The 21,684-nt window shown below is 33.1% G+C and overlaps 1 protein-coding gene and 1 pseudogene across 5 annotated transcripts in view; one reads left to right on the top strand and one right to left on the bottom strand.

Annotated features, from left to right (window-relative positions):
• The window catches only part of ELP3 (elongator acetyltransferase complex subunit 3), a 95,137-nt gene that overhangs the window by 52,846 nt on the left and 20,607 nt on the right, over positions 1-21,684 (bottom strand). For all 5 annotated transcript variants that reach the window (XM_031950942.1, XM_031950943.1, XM_031950940.1 and 2 more), the window contains 3 exons: positions 16,171-16,332; positions 9,898-10,024; positions 836-1,029 (listed from right to left, as the gene is read on the bottom strand). In XM_031950942.1, the coding sequence (XP_031806802.1) occupies positions 836-1,029; positions 9,898-10,024; positions 16,171-16,332 (483 nt within the window). The remainder of the gene's footprint in view (positions 1-835; positions 1,030-9,897; positions 10,025-16,170; positions 16,333-21,684) is intronic.
• LOC105749072 lies at positions 11,011-11,840 on the top strand (annotated as a pseudogene).

Genomic DNA, 21,684 nt, shown 5'->3' on the forward strand with positions numbered 1-21,684 from the left:
AAAAATGTGAACAGAGCCAGCCAATTTAATTTTGACAGGATAAGAATTTGCTTCATCAATACTGCCCAAACCATGAAATGTATTAGGAAGAAAAAGTCTGCTGAATTAGTCTATCACTATGCATATCCTGGACAGGAACTTCAGATAGTCAATGAGTTGGTCTGATTACTAAGAAAAATAGTAGCCAAGATGCATTTGGTAAACTGTGCAGCTTTTTTGATGACTTTAATTCCCAATTTTTAAAAAAGGCCCATCTTTTTTCAATATCAATATTTGTCTGGCCATGCTGTATAGCTGCAAATAATGAAATACCATTATATCCAAACAATCAAAATTGTTGGTAACTCAAAAGTTAATAGAGAGATGCATGGTGGATATAAGCAAGTGATAAAAGATATTTAGGAGCACAGCTAAGTGGCGCAGTGGATAGAGCACCAGCCCTGAAGTCAGGAGGCTCTGGCCTCAGACACTTAACACTTTCCTGCTGTGTGTCCCTGGGCAAGTCATTTAACCCCAATTACCGCAGCAAAAAAATCCCCCAAAACAAAAACACAGTTAGGACAAAAGGCGACAGAAGAGATAATATATGGATAGCCTTAAGTGTTATACTGGTTTCTGTGAAAGTCAAAAATCTTCAAGGAAATTCTCTAGCAGTCTGAGTAACTCCTCTATTGAATATTTATGGAAACATGGACAAGAATAAATGAAAACAGAAGGTATGCATAGAATAGTTCTGATCTGCATCCATGGATGGACAATCCATACAAACAATGATGAGATCATAATGCCACCAAATATCGAAATAATAAATAACATGGACAGAGAAACACATTACCTCTGAACACGGTATACTCGTGTCCATGGTGGTACAAGAGCCAATATTCGAGCTACTAATTCCACAAGGCAACTAGGAGAATAACTCTTATATCTTCCTGATTTCCAAAGCTCATAAAGACCAGTTCCACGTATTACCAGTGTAGGATAGAGCTTCATACCATCAGGGCGGAAGGCGGGGTTCTCAAAAAACTCCTGAGAACAAAAAATAAATAATTCTCAATTATTCATGCACAGATTATATATTTTTTCAATTAACCAGTGTGAATTTTTAAGCTTGGATCCACCCAGAATCCCTCCTAGATTGTTTTCCTCACCATTCAGCTGACAGATATTTAGACTGACTAGAGTAAAGGATTCGTTTTAAAAGAAATAAAGTACCATTCTAATGAAAGAAATTTTTAAATTCAGTTCTAGAAAACCCAAACATTAAATTACGAAGTACAGGGTCATAATCTTAGTATGATTTATTTCTTCATTTTAATTAGCTACCCAATTGTTACCTTATATATTTCTTTGTTTTGGAAATTGAGATGACACACCAAAAGAGGATAGTGTTAAAAAAGCAATAACATTGTCCCAAATATTTCTCCAATGGCCTGTCTTGATTTACAATTTAATCCACTGATCTTTTTTTTTCTTGTCCAGAGTGATACACAAATTAATCAAAACTTTTTAGATCTTTGTAAGAATGTTTCATAGAAAAGAGGACTAGATAAGTTCAATTCATAATTGGTGTCAATCTCCCAATGGGGCAAAAGAGTTAAGTCATCTGTAGACATGAAGGCTAAGGAGTTAGAAAAATACCTCTTTCCTCATTAGTTTAAAAGATTAATCTCTTACAATTAACATTAAGTCAGGTGGGTTGGATGGCAACAGAATATAGAATACAGAGAAATAAGGGAAGTACCACTAAACACCTGAAGTTTTTTATAAGTACAAAATACTTGCCAGAGAAAGAAGAACTGGACACTATAAGGAGTAAGGAACTTGTGATCCAATGAGGGAGAATCATTCTAATCAGTGGAAAAAAATGGTGGTGGTTAATAATTCCTTGCTAAGTGACAGTGTCCAATTGTCCAATTGTCCAACCTGACATTAATAACAGAGAAATAAACTATTAGGGCCTGAAGTCAGATATATCTAAGTTCAAATCTTGCCTCAGACACTTAGTAGCTGGGTCATCCTAGCAAGTCACTTAACACTTGTTGTTTCAGTTTCTCATCTGTAAAATAACCTGGAGAAGAAAATGGCAAACAATTCCAGTATTTCTGCCAAGAAAATTCCAAATGGGATCATGAAAAGTCAGCTATGATGAGTTGGACAGGACTGAAAAACAACCACAAATGCTGTTTCCAGTGGGATAATACTTGCCAAACATGATCACAATACTCTTTCTGGGGATTCAATAGTTGTATCTGGAGATACCACAAAAAGGAATCTAGGAAGCACAAAGATATATGATAGAGATTGTCCTCTGCCAAAAGTAAAGTAGATGATAAATTCTTAACTTGCATTAATTATAATTTCATTCTTCAAAATATGAAGAAGTTGTGAGAGCTATTTTTAATCTAATTTTAACCAATAAGAAGGAAGTAATTGAATTTGAAATGATTGTAACTCTAAAATATAGTTGAACTCCACCTTGGAAAAATGGTGAAGTCAGATAGTCTAAGTGCCCCAGATTTTAAAAAAATGGATTTCAAAGAATCCAGAAAATAGCTAGGCATAATCCCATATGCTAAAATTTTATATAGAAAATTGGCTTAAGAGATAAAGGAAAAATAACATTCTGAAGACACAAATACAAAGAATTTCAGTAAGATAAGCAAAGGAAATAAAAGATATTCAGAAAATTAACAACCATCATCAACTATGTAAAAATGTTCTAAATACTAATATGAGACATATAATTTAAACTGAGGTTCCCTCAAATTGGCAAAGTATGTAAATACTATTGGAGGAAATATGGAAAATAGGCACATTAACACATTCTGGAAAACAGCTTCAAATAATTAAAGAAAGTTTACTATACTTTAATTGAGTACTCCCACTGGTTGATGTTTAGACACTCTTTGCTTAATGAGGCCAAAGGAAGAAAGAAAGGTCCAAAAGATACCAAAATATTCATAGTAGTCTTTCTGCAGTGGCATAAAAATGAAAAGAAATTAAAGTAAGAGTGAGGGTTAGGGTTAAAAGAAAACTAGGTCAATTGACTGGAGAATAGCCGAATAAAATTGTGGTACATGCAGGCATTAGAATACTAAAACTTCATAATAAATGTAAAATAAGGAGAATTCAGAGAATGTGGAAGACTTGTCTGAAGAGATACATAGTAAAGAAAATAAAACCAGAAGATAAATATACACACTAACTACAATAAAGTAAATAGATTATGGTAATCTATGGTAAAAAGTGGCTGAACTCAAGAATAAAGGCAATGCCCAATACTAGTCCTAGTAAATGACAGAAGATGAAACAAACATTCCTTCTCTTGACCTTAGGTGCTGAATGTTACTTAGTTATCAAACAGGGCTGATATATTAGTTGGTTTTGCTCAATTTTTTTTTTTTTTAAATAATCAGGAAGATTTGGAATAGAAAAACAGTGAGGATATCAGGAAAAAGTTTAAAAATGAAAAAGCATAAATAAAATTTAAAAATAACAAAGTTTAAAAGAGTAAGATATGTCTAAGATTAATTTAGATGTACAGAGGAACTTAACAATCAAATTAGGTTTTAAAAAGACAAGTAGCAACATGGAAAAAAGAGTAGATAACTGAAGAAGAACAGAAAAGGGGAGCATGATCTTGTAAGAATAGTGAGAGCAGTGTTAAAGCTCAGAATGAATTGGAGATAAATTTTAAGAACAACAAAGCAGGGCACTTTAACTATCTTGAGAGTTAAGAGAAAGATAAAAGGATAAAACTGTGGCTTAGACTGAATGAGTCTATTTCTCCAGCAAAACATATTTACTTAGACTTTCCAGTCTAACAAAAATTGTAAATGAAAACTTATCTAAGTGAGTAAATAGTAAGTGTTCATTTGCCTGCTCTAAGGAAATCTAGTTCCCCAATATGCCTAGCCAAACTTTATCCCATCATACAATAACAGTTTAAGGATGAGGTAACTAAGTCATTTACTGCTCCGTGAAAGATTGTCAAAAATTAGGTTTGGAAGTGGACAAGATCTGGGAAGTGGCTGGCCTTGGGGAAAGGTCTCTGTAGAACAACCCACTGCACTTGTTCTTGTGTTCAACATTTTTATCAATGAATTGGAAAAGATGCCATACTTGTCATATATACAGATGACATTAAGCTGGAAGGGATAGCCAATACATTGGATTAGAGTCTAGGTCCAAAAAGATCTTGACAAGCTTAAATATATTAAGATATAATAAATAAGGACAAATATAAAGCTTTACACTTGGTTCCAAATAACCCAGTGAATAAGTATTGGACAGAAGAGGTACAATTAGACAACAGTTTTGTGAAAAGGAACAAGAAAATGGAGTTTTTCTAAACAGCAAGTTCAAGTTAAGAGTATAACAGCAGTTAGAAAGGCTAATGTGAGCTCATCCTTTATTACGAGAAGCACTGTGTCCGGATTGAGGTCCCACAAACCTGTATTACTCTGCACTAGTCAGAGCACAAGGAAGGATGGTCTTAAAGTGATATGCATCAAGAAATGTAACCAGGATAATCACTTGAGAGAATAAAAACAGTAACCTGAAAGAATCAACTGAAAGAAAAGAGAATGTTTAGACTAGACAGAAGACAACTTGCTTTAGAGATGGAAGTGGTTCAAGTTGTCTGTAAATGGAGAGCTATCTAATGAAAAATGGTTTAGATTTGTTCTTCTTGGCCTCACAATTTAGAAATAAGAGTAGTGGACAGAAAACCTTCAGGGAGATAAATGTGGGCTCAATATAAATTAAGAAAACTTGCTAATAACTAGAATAGTTCAAAAATGAAATGGACTGCTTTGGGAGGTACTGGGTTTTTCTGTTATCACCATAGGTCATCCAGTGGAATCTAACAGTTTTTTTTTTTTAGGAATAAGGTGGACTGGATGATTCAATATTCTGTATGATTCAATGTTAAAAGTAGTCATATTAAACAGCTGTATTTTTAGTGGGCTTTTTCAGAAAAAGTTACTCAGAGTTCATGTATTCTTGGTCACTTCCTCTAAATCCTTTCTCTTACCTCATCACGTCTCAAACTTTGACTGAATGGAGACTAATTTGTCATTTGTTCCAGAACCAAAATTCACTGGAAATCAGAATTGTGAAAACCTGATGTATTTAGGAATTCTGAATCAATTACAGGTTGAATATACCATCCCTTCCCCCTCAAAAAATTTTTCCTCTGCTTACTCAACTCTTTTGGTAAAAATTTCACTATCTCTGTTTACTTTTTCTAAATGCAATCTACAGCTTAACAAGAATTGGGCTGATCCCCAAGTTAAGACTCAGCTGCCAGCCCTTGTAAATAAAACATTTAATTACATTCTTTACTCACTGTGATGGTGAGTCAGAAAGAAATCAGGCTTAGAACAAGAAAAGTGAGTTTGTTTAGGCCCATTTTTTACACTAGTTTGAAAGATTATGCTTTTCCCCAGCATAGATTAGAAAGTGTCAGTGCCAAGTCTGGAAGCAGGATGGATGAGGACAGAGCTTCATATGGTGTTTGTTCTCAGCCTATAAAATTTTAATCTCTCCATCTAAAACATATATGAATACAGAACGACGTAACACCAGTCCATTCTACTTTGTTTAGAAAAACAAGAATTCCATTTCTGGATTTAACTTTTTCTCTTTATTTGATAGTTGTTTTTAGGTCTGTGATCTTGACAATGAACATTAAGAGCAGAAAATCTCCTAAATTTATAATATTATCCTTCTGGCACCATAAACAATCTGTGTAATGCTTGTCACCCAAGACTGCAGTTCTATTTATTCTTTTGGCATTGGCAAAGGGATGCTACATGTGTTTTTATTGCTCTTCATATTAGTAACCTTTTCTCCTTTACAATTATGAACTGCTTGTTTTGCATCATATATAATGGAAAAATCACAACTCTTGAGGAGTGAATTTATTCCTTTGAACCAATAATTGCCAAACATAATGATTTTTTTTTTTATCTTTTAAAAAATTTTTGCTCAGGATGCCTTTTTCATCTACTGCATCCTCCTTTAATGGTATTTTCACTGTATCTCCAACTATATGTAAATATTGACTTCTTCGATTTCTGTTTTCTTGATTTTGAAACATCTTTCATCTCAAGATTCATTGTATATCCACTTGACCTTAGAGAAATTCACCTCTAGTAAACTATACACAGTTTTCTTTGTAACTGTTGTATGCTCTCAATCTATAAGATCTTTGGAAAATATGCAGTTGTCTGCAAAGAGCAAATGTGTCAGTTGTTCTCTAGCTCTCCTGGACAAAGTTTCCCATACTATCATTTCGAAACTCCATAACCAAATGCTTGTGTAAATATTCTTATTAAGGTTGTGTTATCCTAGTTTACTCTTTTCCTCTTGTAAAAATTATGTGAATTCTGGAAAAGTAGAACTTCTTCTGTACAAACCTTGTTTATTTCTGCCAGCACATCTATTTATCTGAAGTTGAGTCCAATGTCACCCAAAGTTTTTATTATAAGAACAAATTTTGCTGAATTAAAAGATCTTTTTGTAGTATACATTTAGATGTACAAAAAATTAACTTGTAGTTGATGAATACCACTTCCTTGAAGACTTCACAATTAGCTGCCAAATTGCATAGAGCAGACTCATAGGCAAGAATCTAGATTAAAAGACTTATTGTGCTTTTTACTTATTCACACATGTAAGTTATTATGTGGTTGATCCCATTCTCTTCTGTCTTCTTTAAAAGCTTGCCCCTTTGTTCAATCACTTTCATGTCAATTTTTTTCAATCTTTGGGTTCCCAACTTCCCATCTTAAAACATATCTAGATCTACTTAGCCTTAAAAACTTCACTTGATTCTACTATCCTTTGAGTACTATATCTTGTATAATTCTTTTCCATGGCTATCCATTATCTTTTAATTGTTCAAGCCAATCTATCAAGAGAAAGATTAGAACTGAAAACATCAATCTAGAAGTCATCTACATAAAGATGATAGTTAAACCCACAGAAGCAATAATGTCACTGACAGACAAGAGCCAAAGAGAAAGCCTTGTTATAGATCCAGAATTAGCAGATGTGAAATGGATAATGATACAACAAAGAAGATTGAGGAATGACTCCACACCAAGCCTCAGTTTTCCTATTTGTCCCTTGTAGTAGCTCTACATCTTAGATCCTAATGTGGTAGAGCTATAATTCAGATCTCTTGACTTCCAGTTCAGTATTTTCTTCTATTAAACAAGAAGAATCTGAGGTAAAGTGCCCAAAATAAACAATTTCACACATGCAAAGTTACTAAATAACTCTTCTCCTTATGCATTGTTCTGACCCAAACTATATATTGTGAGAGATCTTGAGAGTGATACAGGGAACCAACCAGAGAACTATCTTTTTCCTGTTCTACTTAATAAATCCATGTTAAGTTTTCATTTTCCCCCACAATGAGTAAGCAATTTATGGAAATATAAATAAGACCATACAAGATAGATACTAAGTTCTTGCCCTTTGCCAGTCTCCCCACAGGGGACTGAGGTGAAGGAGTTCTAAAATGGGCCTGTTTTCAGTAAAGGAAGATGACAGCTTGTCAGAATCATTCCGAGGTTATACAAAGGCAAAATATCACTACAATAAGAGTCTTAAACAGATAAGACTTCTAATAGCAACTTTACTTATGGAATAAAGTTAAATCTAGAAATGCTTGGTGCTGTTAATTACGAGTCAGGTGTTATACGAAAGAAACAGAAACAAGTAGTAAGCAGGATTTAGAGTACAAACTAAAATTACTTAGAAGTTAAAAAAGAGGTTCTGAATTCTATTGGGCTTGAACAATGTTATTATCTAACCAAAAATTTTATAGAGGAAATGAAACCATTAACTTGGAGAATATTATTCCCTAGGGATATATCAGAGTTTCCATTTTAGCTCTTTACCATTCAATTGCTGAGATGTAGTTAGAAATGAGATAGGTCTGCCAATATCCCCCGTGGACTGAAAAGATCACAAACAAGCAGATAAATAAATCTGCTTATGTAAAAAGACTCTCTGCAAGATATACTGGTGAAATAACCTATCTCCTTGGACACTAAGAATAATTAATTGAGATTAGGGTATTTGCTATTATTTGGAACACACTATATTCTTTTAATAGGGCTCTTAGTGTACTATTATTGATCTTCCCAGGAGTTCTGCTAATGAAAACTGCTTTAGGTGTTAATATCAAATACCTGGGACTACTACTAAAAACCCTAGGCCCTACTGAAAACCACAAATTATTATGGAGCCATTATTTGAGGAATTACTAATAATAATGTCTGAGACTTATTTTCATTATATATATATATATATGGTTCTTTTTTTTTGGGGGGGGTTTGCATTGGGTGTAAATAAAGACAGCTTTTGCAAGCTAAGAAAAGTGATTAGTAAAGGTGTAGCACCAGAACTGAAGGTTTCTTTATAAAGAAATACAATTCTAATTTTTCCCACGAAGGAGATATCAAAAGAAAATTTCCTATGTAGCTTAACAAATGAATTGTTATTTAGCCTTCCTCCTAAAAACATATTTGTAAATAACCTTTTCTTCACTTGTTAATGGGAAGAAACAACATAAGCAATCTCATTTCTTAAAAAAAAAAAAGTTATATTGATGCTGTAAACATATAATTGTTACTTATCAATGATTATGCTTCTCACAAAACTTTCCTTGGTAATGAAGTACCTACACTGCAGCAAAAACAAATAAACACATTAATAATATTTGTTGATCTATATACTTCATTCTGTATCTTTAGTTCACCACTTTTATATTGAGAGAAGGGAGACATAGCTAATCATTAGTTTTCTGATGGAAGACTGATGGAAGCAGTATCATCTCTGATGGTACACTGGAAAGCATTTTGAATACAAAAATCCTGTAACATGTTTGTTCTCTGACCTTAAATATGTCACTCAACCCCTCTGGATCTCAGATGTCAATATGCAAAAATGTGCCATATAGTCTTTGAGACCTGTTTTAGAACTAAACTTGTAAGTCAAAGTCAGGATTAGTTATTGAACAAATTAGAGTTCTGATGTATTTCAATTATCACTTTATTTATACTGGTTATTGTGTAAATCATTTTTTTGGTTCTGCTTACTTTGCTCTGTATTGGTTCATTCAGGTATTTCTGAATTTTACATATTCATTATTTTATAATGGTGTAACATTACATCCATATAGAACAATTTGTTCAACCATTCCCCAACTTTGCTTCTAATTCTTTGATAAAACAGGGAAAAAAACTGTATATATGGAATTCTTTTCATGCCTTTGATCTCTACTTTTTATAAAATGTACTGATATATATATATGTATGTATGTATCTATGTATGTTGTGTTTTCCATTAGAATATAAACTCCTGGGGCAGATAAGTGGTGCAGTACACCAATCCTGAAGTCAAGACCCGAGTTAAAATCTTACCTCAGACACATAACACTTCCTAGCTGTGTGACCCTAGGCAAGTCACTTAATCCCAATTGTCCCAGCAAAAAACAAACAAACAAAAAGAATGTAAGCTCCTTTAAGGCAAGGACTATTTTTTCCTCAAAAAAAAAAAAAACAAAAAAAACCTAGTATTTACCAAATGCCTGGAATATAGTAAATGCTTAAAAATGCCTGCTGACTGACAGATATGTTCAAAGGAAACTAAACTTAAGTTTGGGTTAGTGTCTTTTCTAGAATAATTAAAAACTGCTATTCAGATCATCTGGAACAATTCAGAACTCATTAGTATATTTATTCCAAAGATACACTACACTTCTAAGTTTTCTTTTGGGGAATGAAATTTTCAATCATTCTTCCAAAAGCATAACAAATAAGAAGAAAGTTAAACAAGATATGAAACACGTATAAAATTATTTAAATGAATACTCACTATAAACTGCTCAATGTCTCTTTCTAATCCCACATTTGGCAAATCTGGCATCATATGGGCCACAACTTTGAAACCTGCATCCTTAGCCAGATGAAATGATTCACACACTGCCTTTACTGTGTGCCCCCTAAAAAAACAAAAGGCACAATATATACTGATTATACAAACAAGTGAGTGACAGTATTAACAATTACTTGTGTACCTTTTTTGCTTTCAAAAAGAACTGTAGTTAAACCACTTTGGACAAGACATTGTTTAATGAACATTCCTCATGCCACAATCTCTATCTATTGAAATCTTATCCATCTTCCAAAACCTGGCTTAAAGGCAGTCTTCCTTCCAAAGTCCCTCCTGTTCTTCTCAACTAGAGGTTACTTTTCTCTCCTTACAGCTCTCATGGAATGCTAGAGACTAGACTTGAGTCAGGAAGATCTAAGTTCAAACCTCCCAATGGCACTGTGTCTGTGTGACTGTGGACAAATCATCTGACATCTTAGAGCCATAGTTTACTCCTCTACAAAATGGGAATAACAATATCTATAGTACTTACTTCAGAAGACTGCTCTAAGGCTCAAATGAGAAAATGTGTGTAAAGACAATGGCAAACTTTAAAGCACTATATAGATACAAGTTATCATTATTCTTATGGAGGGCAGAAATACCACTAAAACTTGAAGTCAAGACATTGGAACTTTGGAACTGTGGTTCCAAGATAACTATAATACTATTAGCTTTGGAAGCATAAGCTCTCTGTCTCAGATAACTTTTCTGTAAAACGTAGCTAATAACACTCTAATTATCTCTGAGAATTACAGGAAGCAAACATCTTGTAAATTGCAAATTATAAAGTATTATTAAATATTGACCCTTAACATAAACATTGTCTTAATTTTTTTAAAAATTGAGCTTTTTTTAACCGAAATGTCTATTATATTACCCTCCCCACCATTTCCTACTAGAAAGAACTATCACTTACAGCAAAATATAAAGAAACAGAAAAAAAATAGTTCGGTGACCAACTGCTACCACCCAAAAGCCACTGAGGTCTTGCTCCCCACCTTCCCCTGGCTGGCTATCTGCTACCACTAGTCACGCCAGGGACGATATTTAGTCATGGATAAAAACGAGTTGGTAATAGAAGGCCAAATTGGCTGAGCGGGCTGAGAAGTACAGTGACATGGCAGTCTGTACAAAGGCTATAAGAGAGGAAGGAGCTCAAAGGCAGCTAAGTGGCTTAGTTGATAGAGCACTAGCCCTGAAGCCAGGAGGACCTGAGTTCAAATTTGACCTCAGACACTTAACACTGACTCTGTGATCCTGGAGAACACTTAACCCCAATTGTCTCAGCAAAAAAAAGAGAGAGAGAGGAAGGAGGTGAATTAATCAATGAGGAAAGGAATCGCTTCTCTGTTGCTTACAAAAATGTTATGAGATCTAGTCATTTTGGAAGATTATTTCAAGTACTAAGCAAAAAATGGAAGGTGATGAGAAAAAACAGCAGACATCTTGAGAATAGAGAGAGAAGTTACCCACAATGAAATATAATCTATTTTGGAAAACTTCTTGATTCCTAATGCTTCACAAGCAGAACGTATTCTATTTTAAAATGAAAGGAGACTATACTATTATTTGGTTGAGATTACTGCTGGTGATGACAAGAAAGGAATAGTGGGATAATCACAATAAACATATCAACAAGCAGCTGAAATCAGCAAAAGAAAGCTACAACCAATGCATCCTATAAGAATCTGGCCTTGAGCTTTTTTGTGTCCTATTATGACATTCTGAACTCTCCAGAGAAAGCCTGCTCCCTTGCAAAGATAGCTTCTAATGAAGCCATCGTTGAACTCGATACATTTAAAAACGAATCATACAAAGACAATATACTAATAATGCAATTTCTTTATTGTTCACTTATTTCATTCATGCCCTATTCTTCATGACCCCATATGGGGTTTCCTTGTCAAAGATACTGGAGTGGTTTGCCATTTCCTTCTCCACCTCATTTTATAGACAAGGAGACTGAGGCAAGCAGTATCACACAGTTAGTAAACTGAGGCTGGATTTGAACTCAGATCTAATTCTAGGCCCAGTGCTGTATCTGCTGTGTCACCTAGGTACCCGTAATAATGAGAAGATTTGACATTGTAGACACTGAATACCCAAAACGATGAAAATGAAGCAGGAGGAGGAGTGAATTAACCAGTCTTTCAATTTTTTTGTCTGCCACATTCTAAAATTTATAATTGATCATTTGTCATTTATGCTATCTCACAACTAGTTTTTCTTTAAAATTTATGATAGGTGCATGTTACTTCTATCTGGATTTATTTCCCATGTGATTTTTATGTTTAATATTAGTAGAGTCAGTTAACATTTGGGGAATGATCTATTTTCATCTGAGGTGGCCAATGTGGAGATGTGGAATTTTTATATATGTCTTATGTGATTTCATAATGCAGCATTAAAACAGCTTCTATGTCTAAGCAAAGAAAACTACCTATTTACTGGCTTGTCATAGGGGATGGAAAAAAAGATCATTTGTTCCCAGTCATAGGTATTGTTGTGGGCACTTAATGATTGGAACATTCAGTTATGGAATGTTATTGTTCTGTAAGAAATGACCAGCAGGATAAATACAGAGAGGCTTGGAGAGACTTACAGAACTGATGCTAAGTGAAATGAGCAGAACCAGGAGATCATTATATACCTCAACAATGATACTGTATGAGGATGTATTCTGATGGAAGTGGATTTCTTTGACAAAGAGAAGCTCTAACTCAGTTTCAGTTGATCAACAATGGACAGAAACAGCTACACCAAAAGAAGGAACACTGGGAAATGAATGTAAACTGTTTGCATTTTTGTTTTTCTTCCTGGGTTATTTCTACCTTCTGAATCCAATTCTCCCTGTTCAACAAGAGAACTGTTCGGTTCTGCACACATATATATTGTATCCAAGATCTACTGTAACCTATTTAACATGTATAGGACTGCTTGCCATCTGGGGTGGGGTGGAGGGAAGGAGGGGAAAAATTAGAACAGAAGTGAGTGTAAGGGATAATGTTGTAAAAAATTACCCTGGTATGGGTTCTGTCAATAAAAAGTTATTTAAAAAAAAAAAAAAAAAAAAAAAAAGACTAACAAAAAAAAAAAGGATTGGAACATTCATAGCTGTGATAGAAACTGATGTCCTATAGATATTATATGTCATGCCATGTGAATCTGTGGAATACACAATCTCAACATATACACCTTTAGGAATTAGTTACAAAAAGTATTCCTTAAGATAAAGTTTAATCCAGTTTTCTAGAGAAGGGAAGAAATGTTACACATTCCATTTACATTATTTATAAAGTTGCCTGCTATTTACTTTCATTATTTTTGTTATACTTGTTTTATTTGTATTTAAATGGATTAGGCAATCTAAGAACAAATGTATACAATTCAAAATTAATTACTTGATATTCATAAAGCCACTGCATAGCAAATATAGTAGTAAAACCAAAAATTCAAATTTAACTTTAGTTTTTTGCTTTTGTGATTATTTTTGATGCTACTAACAGATATATGCTGTAAAAATAATTAACAAGGAAGTAACTTGTGATGATGGCTAATTTTAAGGTCTGATGAAATTTTCACCGACAACGTAAGCATAAATTTAAAGAACATGTATATTAAGTTAATATAAGTGGAATAAGAGTTTGTGGTTGGAGAAAAAAAATAACAGTTGAGCAAAAACAATTCAAACAGCATTAAACAAGTCTGACATCATATGCTAGTGGTCCATATCTCTTGCCTTTAGAGGAAATAAAGTGCATTGCCATTATCTCTGCTTTGGGCCCAAACACTGTCATCATAATTTAATAGAACTCAATTTCAACTACTTTATTGGTTTTTCCATTTATACTATTTTTGTAATTGCGGCTATGGTTTTTCTGGTTCTGATTATTTCACTTTGCATCAGTTTATAGAGATCTTGCCAAGACTTCTCTATGTTCATAATATTCATTGCTTTTTACGTCACAATATTATTTATATATCACAATTTATTTTCAGTTCTTTACCATTACAAAAAGTGCTACTATAAACATTTTGGTGCCTATGGAATCTTTCTTTTTATCTATGACCTCCTTAGGATATATGCTAGCAGTAGGATCTTTTATTTTAGTAATTTTCTTAATAAAATTTCAATGTCTACCAAAATGATAGGTATTAATATACTTGAGAGGCTCTACTATCTCAAACTTTGAGTACTTTCAAAGCTTTTAAACCTCTATCTACCTCTTTATATTTCTTCCCCTGAGAAACAACTATTCTCACTGCTTCAACTATTAATTTTATGTAGAGGCTCCCAAAACTTTATCTTACTAGAAATTTCCATTTGGATGTCAGGTCTTTGATACTAACATGTCGAAATCATCATTTCAATGATGTGCTTTAATGGGACCGGGACCATTTTAAAATACTTATGACAGAATTTACAATTCTTTTACTGTTACACAGTCATATATTGCTTATATCTATGAATGATTTTATTTCAAATTCTTGGTCAAAAATGAAACTCCTAAAATATGAATATTGTTCCCATGGGAAAATACATTAGATTTTAATGAGGTAATTTCCATGGGAGTTTGGCCTGGCTATGTATGACTTCAAACTGTGTTGAGTTTTGTATGTATATTCATTCATCTATGTAAGGGCTCTGAGTATCATGAAGACATTCTGAGCTGAAAGGATCTCAGGTCTTTTTCCTTTTGTATTTCTCTAAAATGCATACTACAAAAAATATTTACGTCAATAAAAAGTGTACCCACTGGCAAATTATTTTTCCCCCCTTTTAAAACACTTTAGGCCATGGGTTTCAAAAACTAAGCTTCAAGCCAGGGGTATAAGTCAAAGATATATTTGTATTGTATTTATAATCTTTGGATACCATAAAGAAAGTAACAATACTGAATAAAAAGTGAGAAGAAAATGGAGGGAATGAAAAATAAACATTTTCCCTGTCTGGCATGCATACTCATTTTATAAGAATTCTACCTACTAACTGTTTTTATTCTTATTTGACAGATGAGGAAATTTAGGATCAGTGGGGCTAAGTAATTTACAAAGTTATTAGGTAGAACAATAATAGCAAGAATGCGCAATGATCAACTATGAAAGACTTGGTTCTTCTCAGTGGTTCAGTGATTCAAAGGAATCCCAATAGACTTTGAACAGAAAATGTCATCTGCATCCAGAAAAGAATCAAGGACAACGAATGTAAATCAATACCTGCTCTTCACTTTTTTCTGTTTTGGTTTTTTTTTTTAATCTCTCTCATGGTTTTTCCATATTGCTCTGATTTTTCTCTCCTAATATGAATCATAAAGCAATGTGTATTAAAAAATAAATAAATTTAGTAGGAAAAAATGTTATTAGGTTGAAAACTAAGAATCTGAGGTTAGTTTTTCTGATTCCAAGTTCTTAGAGCAGTACTTTGCTTTGTATACTTTTTGTACCACACTACTCTCTAGATGCTTCATATTTCCCATAAAACCCAACAAGGTGGAGTTAGGAAAATCTATCAATTAGCTGGTATCAATTAACTGGTAAGCACCTACTATGTGTCAGATACAAAAAACCACAAAGACAGAAGTGAAACAGTACCTGATCTTAGGTATGACAAACGCACATTTATAGTTATATATAAAACACAAACAAAAAAGATACAAGGTAACCTTAGATTAAAAAAAGGCACTGTTAGTCAGGGATCAGAAAAGACTCTTGAAGAGGCTTAGCAGTTTCTGGCACATATTAGGCACTTAATAAACAAACACTTGTTGACTTGACTAGACTTAAGCTGAGTCTTGAAAGAAGATGAGCACAATATATGTTAATAAAAAGTATTCCTATAGTGATTAAAGTTTAAAAAATGTTTTACCCATATTATCTCATTTTCTCTTCAAAATAACCCTGGGAGACATCCCTATTTTACAGAGAAGAAAATGGAAACACACAAGATAAACAACTTGCCCAGGCTCACATATTTAGTGTCTGACACTGTAGGGGAACTCAGTTCATCAATACTTGAGGTCTAAGACTGTACCCACTATATACCTAGCTGCCTCTTGTGTTCAAGACAATATTTCATTTAACTGACTTAAAATTACTCCATTTGCTTTTCATATTCTGTTGGTAGACACTGAGTAATACATTATTTCACAGGGACCTTTAGATGGGGTTGGCATACATGTTACTGCCAGCTTTCAGAGGTCACCACTATCTTACCTGTTGGTATCTCTGGCTACATCTTCATAAACACTTTGCACTCCAATCTCCAATCTTGTACAGCCATAGGATAACATATCACTCAAATGCTTCTTCAAGCAATAATCTGGTCGTGTCTCAATGGTGATACCAATGCATTTTGTGAGGCTTCTTTCAGAGTACCTATAAAACAAAGCTAAAAATAAATCATATTTTCTAATTATAGAAAATCCTTGTTTATTCCCTAAAGCAAAGATTTCTCCTCCATAACTGAGAATCCAGTGTTTTTGCAAGCATCTTTCTCTTAGAAGCAATGATTTCTGATATAAAAGCATCTTTCTGTTTCTACCAAAGAGGATCTACAAGAATTTTATCTCCCTCCCTCTGTAGTATTCTATGCAAGTATTTTACAATGTGTACTTTCTCCTAGATGCTACTAATCTCAGAAATAGCACATAATAATGATCAATTTTTCTGTTTTATACTTTTAATGTCAAGATAACAGATTGCTAAATCAATATTCTATGTGCTGATCACTGCTGGGATAGAGAAAAGAAAATCACCTACAAGGAGGAAGTAAAGATTGTTGGGAAAAGAACCTAGAATAGAACATTCTAATTGTATCCCTTCTCACCAGTCATTTTTCTCAATGCTTCCAGCAAGAACATTCCTAACACTCTATTATGAAAAAAATCTATTTTGTATGATAGTCAGCTTCCTCTCTTTAAAAAAAATTTATGCCCATCAAACTAAAAAAGATACAAGTCAAAGAGAATAGAATCAAATATATTTTACGTGCCTCTTTTTTCCCCCAGGTTAACTGATTTTCTTTCTTTTTTTTTTTTTTTAAATTATTATTATTATAGCTTTTTATTTACAAAACCTATACATGGGTAATTTTTCAACAATGACTCTTGCAAAACCTTCTGTTCCAACTTTTCCCCTCCTTCCCTTCTCCCCCTTCCCTAGATGGCAGGTAATCCAATATATGTTAAATATGTTAAAAGTATATGTTAAATACAATATATGTACACATATTTATACAGTTATGTTACTGCTAAGTGCCTCTTTTAAGTCTCTGTTTCATTTGTCTAAATCCATACCAATAGTTAAATGAAAAAGTTTCAAGATTCAATTCTCTTACTCCAAATATAGCCATGTTTTCTACTCTATTTTTCCTTGAAATAATGACTCCCCTAATAAGCTATGCAATTAGTTCATTGTTCACTTGTTCATTCCTTAGTTGCTAGCCGAAACTGAACTCCCTAGTATCAATATTACCATTTATCTACTTTGGAGAATAATTAGGAAATAAATGAATTGTTCTCCTGTTTTTACTTAAATTCCAAAAATTAAATGCCAATTTGAATAATGCTTTGTGTACTGATTTAGGCAGAACTATAATCAAGTATCTGTAGGATATAGTAAAGAGTTGAAAACTGTACTATATTCTGAGAATATATTGTGTAATATAATTAATTTACCATGAACATATCACAGTACAAAGTTGAATTTTTTTGACATTAAAACATGGATTAAAAATGCCAAACTATTTTATCCTATTACATGCCTTAAGTGGGTAGACCACTCCCTAATATTGGGCTCTAATCATTATTATCTTTATAAAAAATAATAACCAAGCTTAGTTCTAAGTTAGTTTTATTAGTTATAAATTCAAGACTTAAAAATGAAATATATTTGGGAAATACTCATTTCATTTGTTAATGGTTATCAAAATTATGTAAAATCAAACCCAAACCAAAGCTAGTTGGCTTATCTGAATTATAATTACAGATTTATTATTATTATGCTTATTGCTGATATTACCCACTACTAAGTTGTACATGGACATGAAAATGTGTACAATACCAATAAAAACCATGACTAGATGATCATTCTCATCGACATCTAGCCTCCACCAATCAGAGACCCTTTCAGATTCTAACATACAATAATAAAATAAAATAAAACTGAAAAAGTTTGGTTTTTCCATCCCCAATATCCCACTAAAATCTTTTCCAACCATTAAAGTTATATTCATTACATTTTAACACAAGCAAATTGAGAGTATTCCCAAATTATGCTGTTTTTATCAATTTTATACATATAAACACACATACAATAGGGACAAAACAATATGCTGAAACAATTTCACCCCATTACTTTTGGTTACTGATAGTTGTTTCTGTGACCTTCTAAATTTACATATAACACTCCAGATTATTATCTTTTTTGTCATTTTGTCATTTGTATACAATTAGCAAGATCTGTTCTTAGGTAAGTTATATTTCCTTAGATATGTAGTCTGAGTGAAGAAGCTCTGCTTTTAATCTGAGAAATAAGAATAACAAATTTGCCAATAAATATTTTTTAAAACAATGCCAAATCAAATGAGGTAATACATTTAAAGCATTTTGCAAAGCTTAAAATCCTATATCAAAATAGTTAACTGTAGCTTTATATATAACAAAGTAGAATTTCTCTTACATAAAAGTTTTATATTGGGGAATTGATTCAAATATATATTAAGATTTGAATTTGTTGACATTTTCTTTATTCTTGCTTCATGAAAATCTCTGATCAGGTAGGGTTTGCCTACATCAGCCTTCAGAGTTTGCTCTCTAAACCAAGTATGATTAACTGAGCATCCATCCTACACAGCCCCCTCCACAATTCATGAAATTGGTCACTGTTTACTTGATGAAAAAAATAGAGAACATGAAGACCTAGAGTTAAGATGCTTCATAGATTTAGAAACAGAATGGACTTCAAGCCATTTTACAGATAAGAAAACTGGAGCCCAAAGAGATTAAAGAAATTACTCAAAGTCTCAAGACAGAAAATAGTATGGCTGGGATTCCTACTTAGATCTTCTGATTCCAAATTTAGCTTTTTTTCTTCATGGTATTATACTGCCACCTACATCAACTTTCCTTTCTGTGATTATTTGCTTTTCGATCTTCCGTTACCATACCTGGTTTTTTGTTTCCTAGCCTTGTTCTGTTGATTAAAATATGGCTAACTTGGTGATTCTGGTTTTAGTTCTTAAACCTAGTTATGCAGTAGTTATAGATTGCAAACCAATCTCAGTCTTCTTCCTGGATGGAGTCAGACAAAATGATGTACTAGACTGAGCACTGGACTTAAAGCATCAGTAAGATCTGAGTTTAAATTTACTGATAAGATAGATATCTACTTGGTGAATAGCCCTAAGCAAATCTGAGAAGTCATTTCCCTACCTGTAAAAAAGGAATAAGACCTGTAGCATCTGAAAGACTCAAATGAGGAAAAGTACATACAGTACTTTGTAAACTTTAAAACACTACATTAATATCAGCTAAAAAAAACTTAGTCCCACCCTTATCAAAGCAGAATTTGAGTCATAATCAAAAGAAATTCTTGCTTTTAAAAAAAAATAGAATTTCTAAAGATTAGAATACTCATAAATAGGAATAGTAGTAAGAACCCAGAGAAAGAAAAAAATAATGGTAAAGGCCCTTGAGTACATGCCATGTGAATATCTGAGAACTGGAGATGTAAAACCTTAAGAAGGACTTAAGGGTGAACTGTTATAAATAGAGAGAATGATATAGTTGCCTCAAAATTTGTAGGCCTATCACAAAGAAAAAAAGATCAGAGGGCAGAACCAGAAGAAGTTGGTAGAAGCCATAGAGAGGCAAATTTGTGCTAAAAATAAACATTCCTTACAATTATTGCTATCCTGAAGTCAGTTCCTTTTAGATGTAATCAGTCATTCTTTATGAGAAGTCTTTAAAAAGAGGACAGATAAACCATTAATTGGGTATGTTAAAAGAGGAGGGATTAGACTCTGGCTGCTGAGTTCCCTTCCATTTCTTTTATTCAAGCACTTAACTTCTATAAGCCTTAGGTAACTTGCACTAGTAGAATACATTTCATAGGCTAACATTCATTTTTAATACTTACCCTACAAGACTGTTATGAGAATCAAATGAGATCATGTATACAAAGGATTTGGAAAACTTTTAAGTGTTATGTAAATGTTAGTTATTACTATCATCATCATTATTAGATTGGTAGAGATTACCATGAGAAAGATGGAGAGAAGGTAATATCACATTGTAGAAAGTCTTGATTGTTAGGTTAAGGAATATGAATTTTGACAAAGAATAATAATTTCAGAGTTCTTATTAAGTGATTGCCATCAGATCTACTGAAAAAGAAGAGGATATCAGAAGCATGAAGGATGGATTGGAAGGGAGAAAAAATGGTATGTAAAAGAGTATAATGGTGGCAATGAGGTCCTGTAATACTGTGGGGATAATGGGAAATAGAAAGGTGTGTATTTGTGTATGTGAGAGAAAAAGTTACAGGGTTTAGCAAGTGAAAATAAAAACATAACAGAGTTCACTGATTAATTTACATGAGAGGCAGGAAAGAGTTATACAGAAAAATGAAGCAAGGGCAAGTAACAAGAATAATGAAAAGGCATGAAACAACTTTTAAGAAAGTGTTAGGAAACATTCAGAATGTTTCTGTACACAACTACATCCCCTACCCAAAAACATCCCACATCAGACCAAAGATTACCAAATAGGACTAGAACCAGAACAATTCAGGTTTTATTTGCTTTCATTTTCTTTATCAGTCTCGTTTTCAGTTTTTTCAACCATTGAAAAATGAGAATTCAATTATAAGATGTGTAAGATCTCCTTTACTTCTAAAATTCAATGGTTTTATTATTCTTTAAAAGTAGATCTGCTTTCCCCAGGCAATCAATACAGTTAAGTAAGTTATCTCAAAATTTTACCCAGGAACCTGCAAAGAGAGTACTTTTTTTTAAATTGGATAAAGCTCAAGATTCTGTGGAAACTTTATTCTAACAGTATAAACCTTATTGTATCAACAGTAGTAAGCTGCAATACTTCTGTATGAAGATAACAGGAAGCAACAGTAATCAAGGTATGCATTCATTAAAGGAAAACAATATAAGAAAGAAAAAAGGACCAGCCCAAAATGTAACCAAATTTTATTGCTTCTCTGGTTACAAAACAAATTCCATCAGGAAGCAAAAGTCTCAACCTACTGATATTTTTAGCGTTTAACAGTTAATAGTATTAATACATACACTAAAAAAGCATTTAATTATGCCAAAAAAAAAAATTCTGAGCTTAGATGAAGACACAGTTACTAACACAAAACCTCTCTTAACCTACATGTTAAAAAAAAAATCTACTTTTTAGAATTCATGCCATTAAGTCAGCAAGTTCACTGCCAAATGACACATCAGTGACTCACCAAAAATACCACTGGGAGAGTAACTGCACAAATGTGAATTTTGTATAAGGGAAAGGCAATCACAGGATGAGGCCAATGGAATTTACAAACTAATCTTTCTACTGAAGGGGAGAGCATCAAAGACCCAATCAAGGATACAGGAAGCTGCTGCAGGCATGATAAGGTCCCTTCACGAGTGGACGTTTATAGAGTGCACAAGGGACAAGAATACAAAATAGCCCTCACATAATCATTTTCAATTTCATTTCAAAATGCTTT

The sequence above is a fragment of the Sarcophilus harrisii genome, chromosome 2, assembly GCF_902635505.1.
Source record: "Sarcophilus harrisii chromosome 2, mSarHar1.11, whole genome shotgun sequence".
Taxonomy (NCBI): Eukaryota; Metazoa; Chordata; class Mammalia; order Dasyuromorphia; family Dasyuridae; genus Sarcophilus; species Sarcophilus harrisii.